Source organism: Salvelinus fontinalis, chromosome 42 (assembly GCF_029448725.1).
Source record: "Salvelinus fontinalis isolate EN_2023a chromosome 42, ASM2944872v1, whole genome shotgun sequence".
NCBI lineage: Eukaryota > Metazoa > Chordata > Actinopteri > Salmoniformes > Salmonidae > Salvelinus > Salvelinus fontinalis.
This window is the reverse complement of record NC_074706.1, coordinates 12,860,626-12,880,643: the sequence shown is the minus strand read 5'-3', so window position 1 is coordinate 12,880,643 and position 20,018 is coordinate 12,860,626. Positions and strand designations below refer to the sequence as shown.

The window sequence follows — 20,018 nt, the reverse complement described above, 5'->3', positions numbered from 1 at the left end:
CTCCTGTGATGTCTATCGTGTTGTCGATGTTTTTTCACATATGGAGCTGTTTGGCTGTTCGTTCGTTTTGATGTCCGTTCCTGTTCGTGAGTTTACGTTTGTCCATGTAAGTTTATGTTCAGGTTCCGTTGTACGTCGTTTTCTTATTTTGTAGTTTGTTAAAGTGTTTTTGTTTCGTGACCATCGTAATTAATAATAAAGATGGCATATTTCCCAGACTCCGCATTTTGGTCAGAAGATCCTTCTCTCCTCACCTCATCTGAGGATGAGGAAAGCGACAGCTATTACACATAGGAACTGAGAAGTGGTCTGTGATCACCACCTGCAGAATCACTCCTTTTTTGGGAGTGTCTTACTAATTGCCTATAATTTCCACCTTTTGTCTATTCCATTTGCACAACAGCATGTGAAACTTATTGTCAATCAGTGTTGCTTCCTAAGTGGACAGTTTGATTTCACAGAAGTGTGATTGACTTGGAGTTACATTGTGTTGTTTAAGTGTTCCCTTTATTTTTTTGAGCAGTGTATATATATATATATATATATATATATATTTATGGGGATGAGGTAGGTAATTGGTTGGATGGGCTGTGTACAGGCGCAGCGATCGGTTAGCTGCTCTGACAGCCGATGCTTGAAGTTAGTGAGGGAAATATAAGTCTCTAACTTCAGTGATTTTTACAATTCGTTCCAGTCATTGGCAGCAGAGAACTGGAAGGAAAGGCAGCCAAAGTAGGTGTTGGCTTTGGGGATGACCAGTGAAATATACCTGCTGAAGCACGTGCTACGGGTGGGTCTATGCCTTATGATTAACGAGACGTGGTGTGATCATAACAACATACAGGAACTCAAGTCATTCTGTTCACCTGATTTAGAATTCCTCACAATCAAATGTCGACCGCATTATCTACCAAGGGAATTCTCTTCGATTATAATCACAGCCGTATATATTCCCCCCCAAGCAGACACATCGATGGCCCTGAACGAACTTTATCTGACTTTATGTAAACTGGAAACCACACACCCTGAGGCTGCATTCATCGTAGCTGGGGATATTAACAAGGCTAATCTGAAAACAAAACTCCCTAAATTCTATCAGCATATCGATTGTGCTACCAGGGCTGGTAAAACCTTGGATCATTGTTATACTAACTTCCGCGACGCATATAAGGCCCTCCCCCGCCCTCCTTTTGGAAAAGCTGACCACGACTCTATTTTGTTGCTTCCAGCCTACAAACAGAAACTAAAACAGCAAGCTCCCGTGCTCAGGTCTGTTCAACACTGGTCCGACCAATCTGATTCCACGCTTCAAGACTGCTTCGATCACGTGGATTGGGATATGTTCCGCATTGCATCCAACAACAATATTGACGAATACGCTGATTCGGTGAGCGAGTTCATTAGAAAGTGCATTGACGATGTCGTACCCACAGCAACGATTAAAACATTCCCAAACCAGAAACCGTGGATTGATGGCAGCATTCCCGTGAAACTGAAAGCGCGAACCACTGCTTTTAACCAGGGCAATGTGACCGGAAACATGACCAAATACAAACAGTGTAGCTATTCCCTCCGCAAGGCAATCAAACAAGCTAAGTGCCAGTATAGAGACAAAGTGGAGTCGTAATTCAACAGCTCAGGCACAAGAGGTATGTGGCAGGGTCTTCAGTCAATCACGGATTACAAAAAGAAAACCAGCCCCGTCGTAGACCAGGATGTCTTGCTCCCAGACAAACTAAATAACTTTTTTGCTCGCATTGAGGACAATACAGTGCCACTGACACGGCCCGCTACCAAAACCTGCGGGCTCTCCTTCACTGCAGCCGAGGTAAGTAAAACATTTAAACGTGTTAACCCACGCAAGGCTGCAGGCCCAGACGGCATTCCCAGCCGTGTCCTCAGAGCATGCGCAGACCAGCTGGCTGGTGTGTTTAAGGACATATTCAATCAATCCTTAACCCAGTCTGCTGTTCCCACATGCTTCAAGAGGGCCACCATTGTTCCTGTTCCCAAGAAAGCTAAGATAACTGAGCTAAATGACTACCGCCCCGTATCACTCACTTCCGTCATCATGAAGTGCTTTGAGAGACTAGGACCATATCACCTCCACCCTACCTGACACCCTAGACCCACTCCAATTTGCTTACGGACCCAATAGGTCCACAGACGACGCAATCGCAACCACACTGCACACTGCCCTAACCCATCTGGACAAGAGGAATACCTATGCGAGAATGCTGTTCATCGACTACAGCTCAGCATTTAACACCATAGTACCCTCCAAACTCGTCATCAAGCTCGAGACCCTGGGTCTCGACCCCGCCCTGTGCAACTGGGTCCTGGACTTCCTGACGGGCCGCCCCCAGGTGGTGAGGGTAGGTAACAACATCTCCACCCCGCTGATCCTCAACACTGTTGACCCACAAGGGTGCTTTCTGAGCCCTCTCCTGTACTCCCTGTTCACCCGCGACTGCGTGGCCATGCACGCCTCCAACTCAATCATCAAGTTTGTGGACAACACTACAGTGGTAGGCTTGATTACCAACAACGACGAGACGGCCTACAGGGAGGAGGTGAGGGCCCTCGGAGTGTGGTGTCAGGAAAATAACCTCACACTCAACGTCAACAAAACAAAGGAGATGATTGTGGACTTCAGGAAACAGCAGAGGGAGCACCCCCCTATCCACATCGACGGGACAGTAGTGGAGAAGGTGGAAAGTTTTAAGTTCCTCGGTGTACACATCACGGACAAACTAAATTGGTCCACCCACACAGACAGCGTTGTGAAGAAGGCGCAGCAGCGCCTCTTCAACCTCAGGAGGCTGAAGAAATTCAGCTTGTCACCAAAAGCACTTACAAACTTCCACAGATGCACAATCGAGAGCATCCTGTCGGGCTGTATCACCGCCTGGTACGGCAACTGCTCCGCCCACAACCGTAAGGCTCTCCAGAGGGTAGTGAGGTCTGCACAACGCATCACCGGGGGCAAACTACCTGCCCTCCAGGACACCTACACCACCCGATGTCACAGGAAGGCCATAAAGATCATCAAGGACAACAATCACCCGAGCCACTGCCTGTTCCCCCCGCTATCATCCAGAAGGCGAGGTCAGTACAGGTGCATCAAAGCAGGGACCGAGAGACTGAAAAACAGCTTCTATCTCAAGGCCATCAGACTGTTAAACAGCCACCACTAACATTTGATGGCCGCTGCCAACATACTGACTCAACTCCAGCCACTTTAATAATGGGAATTAATGGAAATTATGTAAAAATGTATCACTAGCTACTTTAAACAATGCCACTTAATATAATGTTTACATACCTTACATTACTCATCTCATATGTATATGTATATACTGTACTCTATATCATCTTGCCATCTTTATGTAATACATGTATCACTAGCCACTTTATGTTTACATACCCTACATTACTCATCTCATATGTATATACTGTACTCTATACCATCTACTGTATCTTGCCTATGCCATTCTGTACCATCACTCATTCATATATCTTTATGTACATATTCTTTATCCCTTTACACTTGTGTGTATAAGGTAGTAGTTGTGGAATTGTTAGGTTAGATTACTTGTTGGTTATTACTGCATTGTCGGAACTAGAAGCACAAGCATTTCGCTACACTCGCATTAACATCTGCTAACCATGTGTATGTGACAAATACAATTTGATTTGTTCCTTTGGAGACCAGTGAGCTGAGATAAGGCGGGGCTTTACCTAGCAAAGATTTATAAATGACCTGGAGCCAGTGGGTTTGGCAACGAATATGTAGCGAGGACCAGCCAACAAGAGCATACAGGTCGCAATTGTGGGTAGTATATGGGGCTTTGGTGACAAAACAGTTGGCAATGTGATAGACTACATCCAGTTTGCTGAGTAGAGTGTTGGGGGCTATTTTGTAAATTACGTCGCCGAAGTCAAGGATCGGCAGGATAGTCAGTTTTACGAGGGTATGTTTGGCAGCATGAGTGAAGGAGCCTTTGTTTCGAAATAGGAAGCCGATTCTAGATTTAACTTTGGATTGGAGATGCTTAATATGAGTCTGGAAGGAGAGTTTACAGTATAGCCAGACACCTAGGTATTGTTGTCCACATATTCTTAAGTCAGAACCGTCCAGAGTAGTGATGCTAGGCGGGTGGGTGGGCACGGGTAGCGATCGGTTAAAGAGCATGCATTTAGTTTTACTAGCGTTTAAGAGCAGTTGGAGGCCACGGAAGGAGTGTTGTATGGCATTGAAGCTCGTTTAAAGGTTTGTTAACACAGTGTCCAAAGAAGGGCCAGATGTATACAGAATGGTGTCGTCTGTGTAGAGGTGGATCAAAGAATCACCCGCAGCAAGAGCGACATTGATATATACAGAGAAAAGTGTCGGCCCGAGAACTGTTTATTTTTTTAAATCGATGGTGGTTATGATATCGTTTAGGACCTTGAGCGTGGCTGAGGTGCACCCGTGACCAGCTCGGAAACCGGAGTGCATAGCGGAGGGATTCGAAATGGTCGGTGATCTATTTGTTCACTTGGCTTTTCGAAGACTTTAGAAAGGCAGGGCAGGATGGATATAGGTCTAACAGTTTGAGTCTAGAATGTCTCCCCATTTGAAGAGGGGGATGACTGCGGCCGCTTTCCAATCTTTAGGAATATCAGACGATATGAAAGAGTGGTTGAACAGACTAGTAATAGGGGTTGCAACAATGGCGGTGGATAATTTTAGGAAGAGAAGGTCCAGATTGTCTAGCCCAGCTGATTTGTGGGGATCCAGATTTTACAGCTCTTTCAGAACATCAGCTGTCTGGATTTGGGTGAAGGAGAAGCGGGGGGGCTTGGGCCAGTTGCTGCGGGGGGTACAGAGCTGTTGGCCAGGGTTGGGGTAGCCAGGTGGAAAGCGTGGCCAGCCGTGGAGAAATGCTTATTGAAATTCTCGATTATCGTGGATTTATCGGTGGTGACAGTGTTTCCTAGCCTCGGTGCAGTGGGCAGCTGGGAGGAGGTGCTCTTATTTTCCATGGACTTTACCGTCTACCAAAACGTTTTGGAATTAGTGCTGCAGGATGCACATTTCTGTTTGAAAAAGCTAGCCTTTGCTTTCCTAACTGACTGTGTATATTTATTCCTGACTTGCCTGAAAAGTTGCATATCGCGGGAACTATTCGAAGCTAGTACAGTGTGCCACAGGATGTTTTTGTGCTGGTCAAGGGCAGTCAAGTCTGGAGTGAACCAAGGGCTGTTTCTGTTCTTAGTTCAATTTCTTTTTTAAAGGGGCATGCTTATTTAAGATGGTGAGAAAATGCACTTTTAAAGAACAACCAGGCATCCTCTACTGACGGGATGAGGTCAATATCCTTCCAGGATACCCGGGCCAAGTCGATTAGAAAGGCCTGCTCGCTGAAGTGTTTCAGGGAGCGTTTGACAGTGATGAGCAGTGATCGCTGAGATCCTGGTTGAAAACAGCAGAGGTGTATGTAGAGGGCAAGTTGGTCAGGATGATATCTTTCAGGGTGCCCATGTTTACGGATTTGGGGTTGTACCTGGTAGGTTCCTTGATAATTTGTGTGAGATTGAGGGAATCTAGTTTAGATTGTAGTTTGTTGTTTCTTGAAAAGACAGTGAAAACTGACATTTATTGGTTTTTCTTCAAATCAAAGAGGGCATGGAAAACGTTAAAGGATATCAAAAACCGGTATAGGCCTATAATTCATGATCAAACATGTGATTAAGTATTTCTATGGTTTTAAACCTTTAAGCGAGCAGTAAGAGTATGACTTGTCAAACTGCAGACGTCCGGTTTCTAGCAGTTATTTATCCCGGGAAAAGGGAGTTGGTTTGGGTGGGAAATCGCAGTAACCCAGTTCCCGTTATTCAACCGCAACTTTACTCAGAATCAGCAATACAGCATGCATTGTCCTGAAAACCTCTTCTACTGGTTAACCCCACCTTGGAAACCAAGTTCCCTGCCCCAACATGTCAGAGTGTTTCACACTAGAGGGAGAGCCGGTGTGTGTGTGTGTGTCTGAGAGATGGAGGCACGCTCAAGGTGCTATGTATGGTCTGTTTACTTTAGCTCAGGTGTCATAGGCAACCCTGGCATGAGCGGCAGCTTTCTAACTGCGACACGAAACCAGTCCTCGGTTTCACCAACTGACTCAAAACTCCCACAATCTTGCTACTCTACATAGATACTCTTGGACCTCCATACACAGCTTGAAGTGAAACGGCATTTGTGTTATGAAATACACCTAAGTGTCAAATTATTAAAGGGAGAGTTCACCAAAGTTACATTGGTTTCCTTACCCTGCAGGCCAGCAATTTTGCCGTAACACTACACAACTAATTCAAACTGTCAAAGATTGATGATTGGTTGATTATTTTAATCAGCTGTGAAGCGCTAGGGCAAAATCAAAAACGTGCACCCCTTGGGTTCCCTAGCAATTCATGCTTTGGTTTAGTTTCCCTGGCACTGTTTCCACATGCTAACGTTTAAGAATTTGTGGCACAAATCCCATTCACGTTATGGAACCGATTAGCAAAGACACCGATATGTCATTTTGGTGAACTACAGTGAGTTACACTGTTTCAAAGAAAATCTCCATCATGCGAGTCCTCTTCTCCTCAAGACTGAGACCTTTTTTTTTGGACTGCAAAACAAAAATACAGAAGAAATAAAACAAGTCAGTTGTAATGTGGCAATCTGTAATCGGTACATGCATTGACTTTCAACAATTCTTCAAGAATCAATGAATGAATGAATGAATGAACTTTTAAATGCCTCATGATCCTAGTTCAACTGTCATACACCATCATAACCACAAATATAACTTTTAAAAAATGTATAGCCTCAGAACATGGATAAAACTATAAATGTTAATCTCATGGATGGTCAGTCCTTGCATCCGACGTCTGAAGTGGCCATACAGCATTTAGTGAGATGCTACAGACTTCAGGGCTGTCATACTTCTTGCGCTTAGCGGAGCCGAACTATTGCATAGGAAGTGAGTTTGTTTATACTGGACCTCCGGTCCCCACCTATCGTTAACCAATCATGTCAATTCGGGGTCCTCCACATTATTACAACATTTTAGAGGCACACGGCGATGTGGTACAGAGCTTGATTTGACCTCTTCAAGCCTCCACAAATTGCGTCATACCTTCCATACGAAGCATCCGACCACAATTTCGGATCAAACAGAAAGTCTTTGTCTACATCTCTCCATCCCTCAGCTATTTACCGAAAACAGAGGTGGGGTTGACATTGCAACCCCTCCCCCGTTTAAAACATAATGTGCCTCTTGATATATTAGTGGCAATGAAGCTTTGCAGACTTTCGCTGAGGGGCCTTGGCAAGCGGCTTATTTATACACTGGCAGACAAGCTCGAAGGAGCATGTGAACATAAATAAACGCCAACCACATAACGTCCTAGCTAGCACATGAACGTAACTGGTTATTTTCTGTTGTTGCAAAGAGACATGCCAAGCTAGCATACATGCTAGTTAGCTTTATGTAAGTGTGCTAGCAAGTTAGAGTTCAACCAAAGCTTCTTCAACTGGCTATCTAGCTATGCCATTTAGCCAGTGTGCAATTGACTGGGAGTAAGGGTGTTGACTGTAAAAAGGTTTAACTAACTTACCATTTTCACGGACTGAGTTTCTCCGGCTTCAGTGATACAGTGCAAGCAATGAGTTTCCCGCGGTAATTCAAGGGTTGTCAACGAGGGAAGGGTGGCGGGATATTAAACTCACCTCTCATACCCTGGCGCCATCTGTTGTCAGTTTAGGAGAGCTACAGTCCTACACAGTACAGCCTACTATGCAGTCCCTCCAGGATTCTGAGTACGCATAATTCAATCCAAAAAAATCAACCAAACCGCGCATATTGCGCGAGAGCTCGCAATTTTAGCAAATTCCCGCACTTTCAGCGCATAAAAGCGTTCAATCAAAAGCGGGTTCGTAATTTTGACCAATTACTGCACTGTTACTGTGGAAAATGGCCCAATCCAAATACACGTCAACAAAGTTTTTTCCCCCTGGCCTGTCAGCGTATTCACGTGCGAAGATGATGGCTGATTATTGATGGCTGACAGGCAGTACAATGAACAGAAATCAATCTCATTTGCCAACAAAAATAACAGCTAACGACAGTGCGAAACGACCGCTCTACTAAAGCTAAGGTTAGCGGAGTAAAAGTTTGAGTAAAACGCCACTCACCTTGAGTCTTTCAGCGTTTGCCAGTCTTCCCTGCTACCACTTCAGTCATGGTGATCTGCAGCGGGAACTGTTCTAACATTCTCATATGCTTTGCTGATTTGAAGTGACTGTTGATTGTCGACTTTCTCTAGATTCCAAAAACATTTGGAAATTGTTTCGCACTGTCGTTAGCTGTTATTTTTGGTTGGCAAATGAGATTGATTTCTGTTTATTGTACTGCCTGTCAGCCATCAATAATCAGCCATCATCTTCGCACGAGTGGTCGGCACTCTGCTCTCCCCAGTGTCAATGGAGAACGCTGCTCAAAGCGCTGAGTGCAATTTGTCAGCATTGCCGTTTTAAACTCCAAAACTTAATACGGATCACGAAGGCACAATCTTTCTGGATTTTTTAGAAATGTAATAACAATCAACCACAACTCTATTTTTCCGTGTTCTGTTCTTTATCTCCCTTACGACCCTTTCAGAAGAAAAATCACAAACAAGAATTTTGAAGACAACTTATTTGAAAGAAATATCGATCATCAAATTGAAAGTGATTGATCAGCTTTGAACCTATTTGGGGTTTTTTAAGAGGGAGAGAGAGGAAGGAATGGGAGGTGCATCTCGTTGATAGCAAGCCCCAAGCCTGATGGAGAGGTGTGTGAGTGGATTATGACAGAGCTGTTTGTTCAGGAAAATAAACAGAATTGAGCACTTTAGATGTTTCTAATTGTTTTTGTATGATGTATTCTGCTTAAAATCACATGTGACTTTTGTTGCTTTGTGAAATTAACGTGTGAATTTTTTTTTCGCTAAATGAAATTCAGAAAAGCTGCAGCAAAAATGAAGCATTTTTGGCTGCAGAAATCCCCAAAATTTTGCGAAATCCTGGAAAGACTGACTATGGTTATAATCAGTGATGTAGTGGTGGGGGAAAAAAGTGGCAAGTAAACTCTGATCGCAGGTCGCGGTGAACGCTCCCTATACTTTCAATGCATTTTCTGCAAAAGGTGGGTGCTATGCCCAAGTGCGCCAATTGATTTTGTCCCCCACACCAAAAGCGATCACACAGGTTGAAATATCAAAACAAACTCAACCAATTATATTAATTTGGGGACAGGTCGAAAAGCATTAAACATGGCAATTTAGCTAGCTAATTTGTCCTATTTAGATAGATAGCTTGCTGTTGCTAATTTGTCCTGGGATATACATATTGAGTTATTTTACCTGGAATGCACAAGGTCCTCTACGAAAATGAATCCACACATAAATCTGTCAATCGAATCGTTTGTAGTCATCTCTCTTCCTTCCAGGCTTTTTCTTCTCTTGACTTTATATTGCAATTGGCAACTTTCATAGATTAGGTGCATTACGGCCACTGACCTGGTCTTTCAATCACCCACGTGGGTATAACCAATGAGGAGATGGCACTTGGGTACCTGCTTCTATAAACCAATGAGGAGATGGGAAAGGCAGGACTTGCACCGCGATCTGCATCAGAAATAGAAAGGAGTTCTATTTTTAGCCCTTGGCAACGCAGACCGCCGAGCAGTATGGTGCAATAATTGAATAACATAGATTTCTACATTAATTTGCAACGCGAGTGGTGTGGTCAGCCTATTAGCACCTGGCAACGCATATGCTCGTTGGTGTGTGTCTGCGTAAATGTATTTTGCGATGCGCACGGGCTTGTCCGGTTTGGTGTTAAAAAAGGTGAGTTTACCCTCCACTACCCAGTGTTTTTCCCTCATTAAAATGCAAATTATAACATTTTTGACATGATTTTTTTGTTGTTGTTCTGTCTCTCACTGTTCAAATAAACCTACCATTAAAATTATAGACTGATCATTTCTTTGTCAGTGGGCAAACGTACAAAATCAGCAGGGGATCAAATACTTTTTTTGAAAGGGGAATAGCACTGCAATTTTTAACAGGGTGTTGTGTAAAGTTGGAATGTATGACATTCATAACACTTGCAACAATACACCATTTTCAAAAACGTTTTACATACACATTTTGGGGGTGGAATGGAACAGCACAGTCATTGCAATGCCACTAAAACGTAGTTTCTGTACAAAAATGTTCAAATTGCATATCACACTTGCTGCATTAGTGAGAGCTAAACATACAGAATATGGGCCCTTCTTCCATTGGCATCAGGGTATCAACATGGACGAGGAAAACAAAAAACTTAAGGACAAATACAAAATGGCTGCTTGAAACTAATGAATTCAGTCAAGTGCTTTCTAATCTAAATTAATCAAAACAGACGCATGAAGAAAAAAAAAAGATAAGGAGAGCATTTTTTTAAGGCTGAACCTATTAAGATGTAGGCTAATTACCCTTTTGAACAGAGCGCAGTGTATTCACACAGATTGCATCTCGACTGTTAAGCCATTGTATGGTTTTTTAGATATACTATTAGACAGTGTCAGCTACAGTATCAGAACACTACACCTGAGTAGTATCAATAGTTGTGACAACAGACAAAAGGGCACAACAATTGAGGATGGGAGGTAAGAGATGACAGGTTTGCAATATCAGTCTCAATATCGTCGTTATTGTTTCTAACAGCTCTACAATGACCTACAGTGCAGAGTAGCAAGAATAACACATGTATAACTACATTTTTCATTTCCAGGACTGATTGAAAGTGAACTAAACATCCCAGAATGCTTTGAGCCATCATAAGTAGTATCATAAAGAGTTTAATGTTAAGTGTCCCTCATTGTATTTTACACCACGCGTGCGCACACGCACACACACACTATTTTGCATTGAGCAACAATACCTAGTCTGTTATTATTGTGGAAGAGAAGCAAAGTGTAAAACCACTGGACTAGAGGAGATAAGATACTATATCATACATTGAGCAGTATGTGAAATCCTTATTGTTAATATATGTAAATATCAAGTGGTGGTGTGTAGATTGAAAAAAGCACTCCCACGAAGAACTATCTCCTAAGCAGAATATAACAATTGGGCAATGTCACAAAATGTGTCATCTGATACCAAACTACGATAGCTTCGATAGCTTCTTTGACAAACGTTTCGCATATGTTGGTGAATGATTTACAAATGTTTGTGGGAAGGTTTTTGGACAGCGTTGCATGCACTTGTTATAAATACAATGCTTTAAAAATACCCTGATTATATTTTAGGTCCTATATGTATGAAATTGAACAGGTGAGGTGGGTAGAGAACTCATTTTCACTGAGAACATTTGACTAGAAGCTACTTTAGCCGGAGATTACTTTGTGGTGATCATTGATGCCAAATAATAATCATGGGATGCCAAGAAAGTTAAACAATCTAATTGATTAAAATTGGGGAATGAGACATATTTTTGAAGCTAGTCTGTGATCAAAGTCCAGGCACTTTATTTTAGATTTTTACTTCCCTTCATTCTCACTTCCATACACATTGGTGACTGTCGACATATATTAGCAACAACCTCCATACTTGCATGATAAACCTTAATTTCCAGTTTTACATCAAGTGCCATGTCACAACAATAAATAACGAAAGGAAGAATTGGTCCAACCTTACCATGATACCCAGTTATCATTTCTCATTGTCCCAACAAGGATCCCTTTAAACAAAAGGGATGTATTGTATATCAGCTCTGGGTTGAAGTTTCCCCTAAGTTCAGATCTAGGATCAGCTTCCACTCCACCAATCCTAACCTAAACTATTGGTGGGGAAAATGCTAAACTGACCCAAGACCAGCATCTAGGAGCAACTTCACCCTACTACTTCTGTATATCACATTAGGGGCAGGGACAGAAACGAGTCGAATAAATCTCCATCCTCCAATCCACGGAGATCTCAATCATAGTCCCTCCCACCTACAACACATCACCAATTCTCCTTCTCTTCTTCCTCTTCCCCATGGCCGACAGTAGAAAAAGTTTGAGGAAATACAGGGTTGCTCTTGTGAACTCCAGGGGGTCAGTGGAGGACAATGTTAAAGGTCAGAGGTCATGAAGGAGGCTACAGAGGCACATGTCAGGGTGAACGGCTAGAGAGAGGTTCTGTATGGCACGGTGTTAGATGGCGGGATTGAATTAGTGGGGGAAGTGGATGAGTGAAAATCCACCCATTTACTCCGTACTGAGGATGGTGTGTGTGTGCAAGTCTTCGTGTGTGTACACTAAGTGTGCGAGGGCTACTGCAGGTAACGGTAGACTTTGAAGCAGTGGTTCCCAGAGTCAGCCACCACCACGTGGCCATCGGAGGTGAGGGCCAGGCCCTGGGGACCGTAGAGAGGGTCTGCCGATGTGTTGATGTAGGAGAGGAATGAACCACTGCCATCAAACACCTGAGAGAGAGATTAGTCGTATTCCAAATTTAACTGACTATTCTAGATGCAAATATAACAAATCTAATCAAAATATTTGATAATAAAATTATACTTTAAAGTGCATTCTAGGGGACAGTATTCTTTTTCTCATTTACAGTTTAGTTAACACCAAAACAAGGTCTCTCACTTCCCTGACCTTGGTCTCACTTCCATGCTCTTTGGCCTCACCTGTATTCGGCTATTGCCCCAGTCTGCCACAATGATGTTGCCGTTGATGTCTACCGCTACCCCCGTAGGGGCATTGAACTGGCCGTTCCCCTCCCCGTTGGAACCAAACTTCAGAAGAAACTCCCCCTCAGGGTTGAATACCTGCAGAAAAGGTACACATCCTTTTTTCAGAAGGGTACACAATCCCTTTTTATTTAAAGAAAAGGTACATATAATTTGGTTCGGTGGGTGCCATTTTGCCGTGAGGTCGCCTAGGCAGAGAGCTGCTGCACATTTTGTAAATATTTAATTCATACGTGTTTTTTTGTTGGAATCGTTTTTCTTTATTTTTGGTTTTGAATAGCCAAATGTTTATAGATTATATCTGTATTAAGTCTATTTGTTTCCTGCCCATGAATTCATTGCAATTCAGTGTCTCATGATAGCTAACAATGCTACCAGGCTAGCTAGCTAACGTTAGTGTATTTAGATTTGAATACTCCCAACCTATTTTTTTGTTGTTATTTCTACGGTCTTATGACCCAATGAGGAAGACTAATGCATGACGAGCTGGCAGTGACGTCATCTCGGGAGGTTTCATATGAGCGGCCTGTCATCATATCTTTAGTGACTGGAGAGCTCAAAAACAAACTTCTTCTCTTTCTACGCTACAAGACCAGAGAGTCAACAGCTGTGGAGAAAATCTCAGTCAGATGGCGGGGACGACGACAAGGCGCCACATTTCACTCTCAATGGAGAATGAACTGTGCTGTCTGCCTGCCAGTCTCCGGAGGACCTGCTCATCTCTCCCCCATTGACCTCCTTTCTCTGTTCAAGCCATGTGGTTCCATCTTGATTGTCACTCCACCTGTTGGAGGATTGAAACACTCAACTTTCAACACTGTCTGAAAATTATTGTTCCTGATCTACTCTATCCTATAGCTGTTTTCTTTTATTGTTTTTTTGTTGTTGTTTTGTAGCATTGTCGATTGAATTTCATATGTTGAACAATTCAGAAAACAATGTTGAATTGAGCTTAACCAACTTTAGATTTTCTCCCCCCAAGACAATGGGTCGTACAAATGGCTCGACACCTAGGGGTGATACCATGTGACCTAGCATGACTATAAAAGTTCTGCTCCCCTATCTCTTACCCTCTTTACTCTGGACCTCCATCACCGGCAGGCTGACCATAGGTCCTGGACCTTTGCCTTTAATGGCCAGAACTGGTAACTGATAATTTAGGGAACATTTTTATTTTAGGGAATAATACCTGTAATCCAGTACAGACATTGGAAACGAAGAGCCCACGCACTAAATAGGCTTCGAAGAAGAGTTAGTATCAGAAGAAAACATAAGACTTAAAAGAGCTAGCGTAGCCTGAACGGTACACGTAAGCTAACAGTCTTCAACCCAATCCCTCTGAATCGGAGAGGTGCGTGGGGCTGCCATAATCGACATCCACGTCATGGACACCCGGGGAACAGTGGGTTAACTTCCTTGCTCAAGGGAAGAACGCCAGATTTTAAGGAGAAGACAATTAGAGCACAGCGTCTGCAACTCAAGCAAGGAGCAAACAGAGAAGAGCAACAAGCATAAGGACACCAACTCTGGACCAAAGGAGCAACCTGATGGAGGAACCCCAATTCAACAAGACTGGACACACAGCCATCTTCTTTCTTTGTTCTCCGCCATGCAGCCATCAAGAAGCCACAACAGACTTTGATCACAGACTGAATACAACATCATTTAATGTTCAGGATCTCAAGGTCTTCACTTTTCTTCCAATCTATTTCCTACCTTTTCATGATCATTCTCATTTTGTTTAAATATATTGATTAGAATTATTAAATGTTGATTGTATAAAGAAATTGTGTTTGTCTTGGTTTTCTGGTAAAGAACTGTCGTGACGTGACTACCATTAATGCTTTGATGATTATTTTACCAAATCAATTAACTGTTTAATTATTACGATGATTAAATTAATCATGTAACAATTAACTCATTAGCAATCTTGGGGCACCACGGAAAAGGTTTGTTTAATGAGTTACCGTTTCCCGAATTAACTCAAGAATATCAGAATATCGTTATCTTAGTCATCCATTCATTATTATTACCTCATATCAGTCTCATTCTGAACGTTGCATAATCCGTTAAATCTGCACGAACCTTAGTCTACAGTCGTGGCCAAAAGTTTTGAGAATGACACAAATATAAATTTTCACAAAGTCTGCTGCCTCAGTTTGTATGATGGCAATTTGCATATACTCCAGAATGTTATGAAGAGTGATCAGATGAATTGCAATTAATTGCAAAATCCCTCTTTGCCATGCAAATAAACTGAATCCCCAAAAAAACATTTCCACTGCATTTCAGTCCTGCCACAAAAAGACCAGCTGACATCATGTCAGTGATTCTCTCGTTGACGAGGACAAAGCTGAAGATAATCAGCATGACAGAGTTGAGTTCGAATAATAGACTGGAAGCTTCAAATGGAGGGTGGTGCTTGGAATCATTGTTCTTCCTCTGTCAATCATGGTTACCTGCAAGGAAACACGTGCCGTCATCATTGATTTGCACAAAAAGGGCTTCACATGCAAGGATATTGCTGCCAGTAAGATTGCACCTAAATCAACCATTTATCAGATCATCAAGGAGAGCGGTTCAATTGTTGTGAAGAAGGCTTCAGGGCGCCCAAGAAAGTCCAGCAAGCGCCAGGACCGTCTCCTAAAGTTGATTCAGCTGCGGGATCGAGGCACCACCAGTACAGAGCTTGCTCAGGAATGGCAGCAGGCAGATGTGAGTGCATCTGCACGCACAGTGAGGCAAAGACTTTTGGAGGATGGCCTGGTGTCAAGAAGGGCAGCAAAGAAGCCACTGCAGCAAAGAAGCCACACATTCTCCGTGAGCAACTTCTCCCAACCATCCAGGAACAGTTTGGTCATGAACAATGCCTTTTCCAGCATGATGGAGCACCTTGCCATAAGGCAAAAGTGATAACTAAGTGGCTCGGGGAACAAAACATCAATATTTTGGGTCCATGGCCAGGAACTCCCCAGACCTTAATCCCATTGAGAACTTGTGGTCAATCCTCAAGAGGCAGGTGGACAAACAAAAACCCACAAATTCTGACAAACTCCATGCATTGATTATGCAAGAATGGGCTGCCATCAGTCAGGATGTGGCCCAGAAGTTAATTGACAGCATGCCAGGGCGGATTGCAGAGGTCTTGAAAAAGAAGGGTCAACACTGCAAATATTGACTCTTTGCATCAACATCATGTAATTGTCAATAAAAGCCTTTGACACTTATGAGATGCTTGTAATTATACTTCAGTATTCCATAGTAACATCTGACAATAATATCTAAAGACACTGGAGCAGCAAACTTTTTAAAATTAATATTTGTCATTCTCAAAACTTTTGGCCACAACTTAGTGACTCAGTGATACACAAATTGGCTTAATTATTTATTTACTAACTAACTAAATAATCACACAGAATTACATAAACACACAGGATAGATTATACATTGATTACTACATAATGCAATGAAACGTCCCTAGTGGACTAACCCAATATGACGGCTGGTTACCCAATGAATGTGGTGAGGAAAGAAAGAGTAGGAGAAGGAGAGACAAAATAATTCAACTATCGTACATACAGTTGAATAATACGCTCATCGTAAATATGGATATTTGGCACCCTAACAACCGCTCATTCGGATTTAGAAATACAATGTACATATTTACGCTTGTATGTCTTTGTTGTCTCTCTCTGTTGAACTCGCCCGATCAGTCTGTGGCGAATAGTTCGACAGAAAGTCTCTGGTTGTGTAAGTCTCTGGTTGTCCACCAGAGGTCACCATGTCCTTAGTAGTTGTAGTAGGTTTCCTTTTGTTCTGGAAGTGTCTGTTAGAATGGAAACATCAGACGTACCAATGGTCGTTTGATAGGGCAATATTATTTTCTCGTCTTCGCTCGAGTTTCCTAAACTACGTTACATGCAGAGCTGCAGGCGGTGCATGTCTAGTCTTCTTCTTTGTTGAGTTTGAGGATCTTAACATTTTCTCTTTCTGGTAGAGTCTAACCGTTTTACACGTGTAGCCACAGCTCCACGCTTTCTGGTCTAGTAGTTTTAAACCATCTGTGACGTCCGGCTTACCGTCCATATACTGGTCCAATGTCAATTTCATTAGGAGTCCTTTTATAAATGTTCCATCCATCCTTTTTGCATAATGCCTGTGCCTGTGCTCACGTGGGGTCGGTTACTGACTGGGTAAAACTTTACATGAAAACCTTTCTCATTTAGAAGGCTAAAATTACATTTCATCTTCTCACAAATAGTTTCATATTTAATCATATACATTTTACAACATTTAGATGTAACTCTGACATATACATTGTAAAAGCTCTTAAAGTTACAATGTTTACGTTATAAATTATTTAAAGATATCACAGAACAATAACTGATCTGATATGATTGTTCTTTAAGTCCCTCCTGACCATTTCCCACATTTATGTTAGAAATATTGTTTCAATGTCCAATCTTTTGATGTTAAAGTATTAAGGCCAGAGTCTCTCTCTACACACAAAGGAGTTTTAACTCAATACTACAGAGCAGAAGTGAGGGTTTCTGCCAGGTATTTACGATCTGGTTGTTAAGTCATAAAACTATTGTGGAAGAGAGAGAAGGGGGGGGGGGGGGGTCTGGCTGTCTGTCAGCCCTGTGCCGAGCTGATCTGGCACCTATGATCCTCACCCATGGGAGAGAGAGACTCATGACAGAACTCCAATTGATTCTCATAAGAATTCATACCTTCAGATAAGCCAATAATTACTATTGTTAAAATGTTAGTCTTATAGAGTTATTGGTAAAATAACTCATGAACCAGGTCTTCTTAAATACAATTTTCGTCCAATACTGGACTGGTGCTTCGTTAATAATCTCATAGTAATAAGTGTACACACTATTTTATAGCTTTTTCAAGTGCTTTGAGAATTTTTGTAATGGAAAGCACTATAGAAGTTGAATAAATGATTCATTATTATATCCCTTTTTCAGAAAGGTGCACATCATTTTTCAGAAGGGTACACATCCTTAAAAAAAAGTGACACTTTTTTTCAGAAAGGTACACAAACTTTTTATGGGAAAATAGACATACTCTTTTCACAAGGGTACAAATCATTTGTGATTGATGAGATGGTCTTACCTTCACAGAATGATTATGGAAGTCTGTAACAATTATCTCATTGTTATGGTTCACTGCTGCAAAGTGAGGACCTGGATCAAACCGAGAGATAGGAGCACGGTTAAATGCATGTACTATAGCAATGTAAACAACAAAACAGAGGAAAGCGATGATGGCAGAGACATGAGCATTGTGTCATAGCCTACTCTGGACTACCGATGAATAGTGAGCTTTTTGGCGCCAGGGAATCACCCAAGTGGGTGCTACTTGTTTGTATGGAGGAATGGCTACAAAAGTAAAGCGGCTATGCTACGGACGGCTGGGGACGTCGAGGTGCGCTGCTAAACAGCTCCGGACCTGTCTGGCCCTGATCCACATCCCTGTGATGCTGCCTCCCACCGCTCAAGCCATTGTTTGATATTATCAAGACCAACTGCTTCAGCTCCCATCCTGACTTCCTGAATTACTGTTTTTGTTTCCTTGTTTAATTACATTTGTGCTGTATATATAATTCAGCTTTAAGCTGGCATACCACGGCCTACATGTAAATGCAATAGAACTACTACTACTACTAGTAGTGACTTTGTCACTGCTGACAAAGTCGAAAATGGCTTGATTTAAAACAATGTATCATTTGATGTGATATGTTTATGAAAGACATGCCAAAACACGCCTGCCAAAACACACGTAGATACTGATTTCACTGTTTGTATTTTTTTCTTTTAAATTGTAAGTAAATATCATCATAAACTATAATCATAAACACATTTTTAAATTTAAAGACATGTATTTAACTGAAATGGAAAGCTACAGGGAAGAGTGGGGTAAGTTGAGCAAAGGGGTCAGTTGAGCCACCCTTGTTTCTAGGAAACCATAAACAACATTTACAATTTGAACAAATATTTAAGAAAGGTTATCATTTCATGGAGTCTGTAAAGGAAGAAACCATATGGAAAAAGTGGTCCCATTTTATTTTATTTTTTACATTTTATTTTTACAAAAAAGCGATCGTAATTGTGTTTGGGAAATAAAGAGACATGGTTTTAAAATGGTACTTGTAATATGTGACCCATTTCAGGAAACTAGGCGTATGTCGCGGATCACTACTTCACACGGGAGCCATTTGAATGTATTTTTTTTATTTTTTATCTAAATGCGTTTTTTGGCAGAAATGCCTTCTGGAACATGTGAACTTTCATGTGCCTTAATAACAAACTTGTATGCCATCTGTAAATACAAATACAATTGTTAAAATGACAAGTCTAGTTGGTTTAGCCACAAAAAAAGCTAGCAACCTTCCCGCTAGCCATGATTGGCTGAGATAATGAGTGGGCTGGACATGCCGAGAGATGAGTTTGGATTGGTCTGCCATATAGCACGCTTCTGTCTATTTGATCTCGTTAGAATGTGTAGGTAATCCTGTCTAATGTGGCTTTTAAAAATATTATATTGCTTAGAACTGCAAAGGTGTTGATCTCCACTTTCTGGAGGACCGAGTTTTGAAATCAGTGGAATTAGAGTATGATAGCTAAGGAGATGGAGAAAACACCTGTCTCCGGATTACATCTTCAAACTATGAGCAACCATGGCATCCGTGACAGGGAAAAGTGTCCAACCATGATGTATACGAGTAAAATAGTCTAGCTAGCTACATTTTCAGATATTACATGTTACTAATTTTGACAAAGTCGTTTATATTTCAAGTTAGTGTACCGTTAAATTGTTGAAAATAGCCTAACCAGCTCTCCTAGGGCGAGTGAAATGGTCAGAGTAGGGTGTTCTCATTTGTGTCTGGAAGTAGCTAGCAAGCTAGACAATGTTAGCAAGTTCGCTTGGATGCTTGACTGCCGTTGTGAGGTCAGAACGCTCAGATTAACCCTACGCATTGGCCAGAGCGTCCAGTGTGCGCTCTGAACACTCCCGAGAGCGAAACGCTCTGAATTTAAGAATGGACAATCTGACAGAACAGTTGCAGTCACCAACGCTCTGGATAAGATAAAAACAGCCTAACCAGCTCTGCTAGGGCGAGTAATATTCAGTTAGCTGTTCTCTCATTTTGAAGTAGCTAGCAAGTTAGGCCAGTTTGACTGCCAGTTTGACAAGCCAGCTTGAC

At 42.0% G+C, this 20,018-nt stretch overlaps 2 protein-coding genes across 7 annotated transcripts in view; both read right to left on the bottom strand.

The window, feature by feature from the left end:
• The window catches only part of LOC129841347 (meiotic nuclear division protein 1 homolog), a 44,720-nt gene extending 34,630 nt beyond the window's left edge, over positions 1-10,090 (bottom strand). Inside the window, exon 1 of the mRNA XM_055909582.1 lies at positions 7,760-10,090. Within this exon, the coding sequence (XP_055765557.1) occupies positions 7,760-7,766 (7 nt within the window). The 5' untranslated portion in view covers positions 7,767-10,090. The remainder of the gene's footprint in view (positions 1-7,759) is intronic.
• Positions 10,091-10,189: 99 nt separating this feature from the next.
• LOC129841346 (tripartite motif-containing protein 2-like) overlaps positions 10,190-20,018 on the bottom strand; it is a 54,388-nt gene continuing 44,559 nt past the window's right edge. For 4 of the 6 annotated variants that reach the window (XM_055909580.1, XM_055909578.1, XM_055909581.1 and 1 more), the window contains exons 10-12: positions 17,927-17,997; positions 12,737-12,877; positions 10,190-12,526 (exon numbers count right to left, since the gene is read on the bottom strand). In XM_055909580.1, the coding sequence (XP_055765555.1) occupies positions 12,374-12,526; positions 12,737-12,877; positions 17,927-17,997 (365 nt within the window). In that variant the 3' untranslated portion in view covers positions 10,190-12,373. Of the gene's footprint in view, positions 12,527-12,736; positions 12,878-16,466; positions 16,626-17,926; positions 17,998-20,018 lie in introns of those variants that run through there. The other 2 variants (XR_008757306.1, XR_008757307.1) reach the window with 1 other exon arrangement.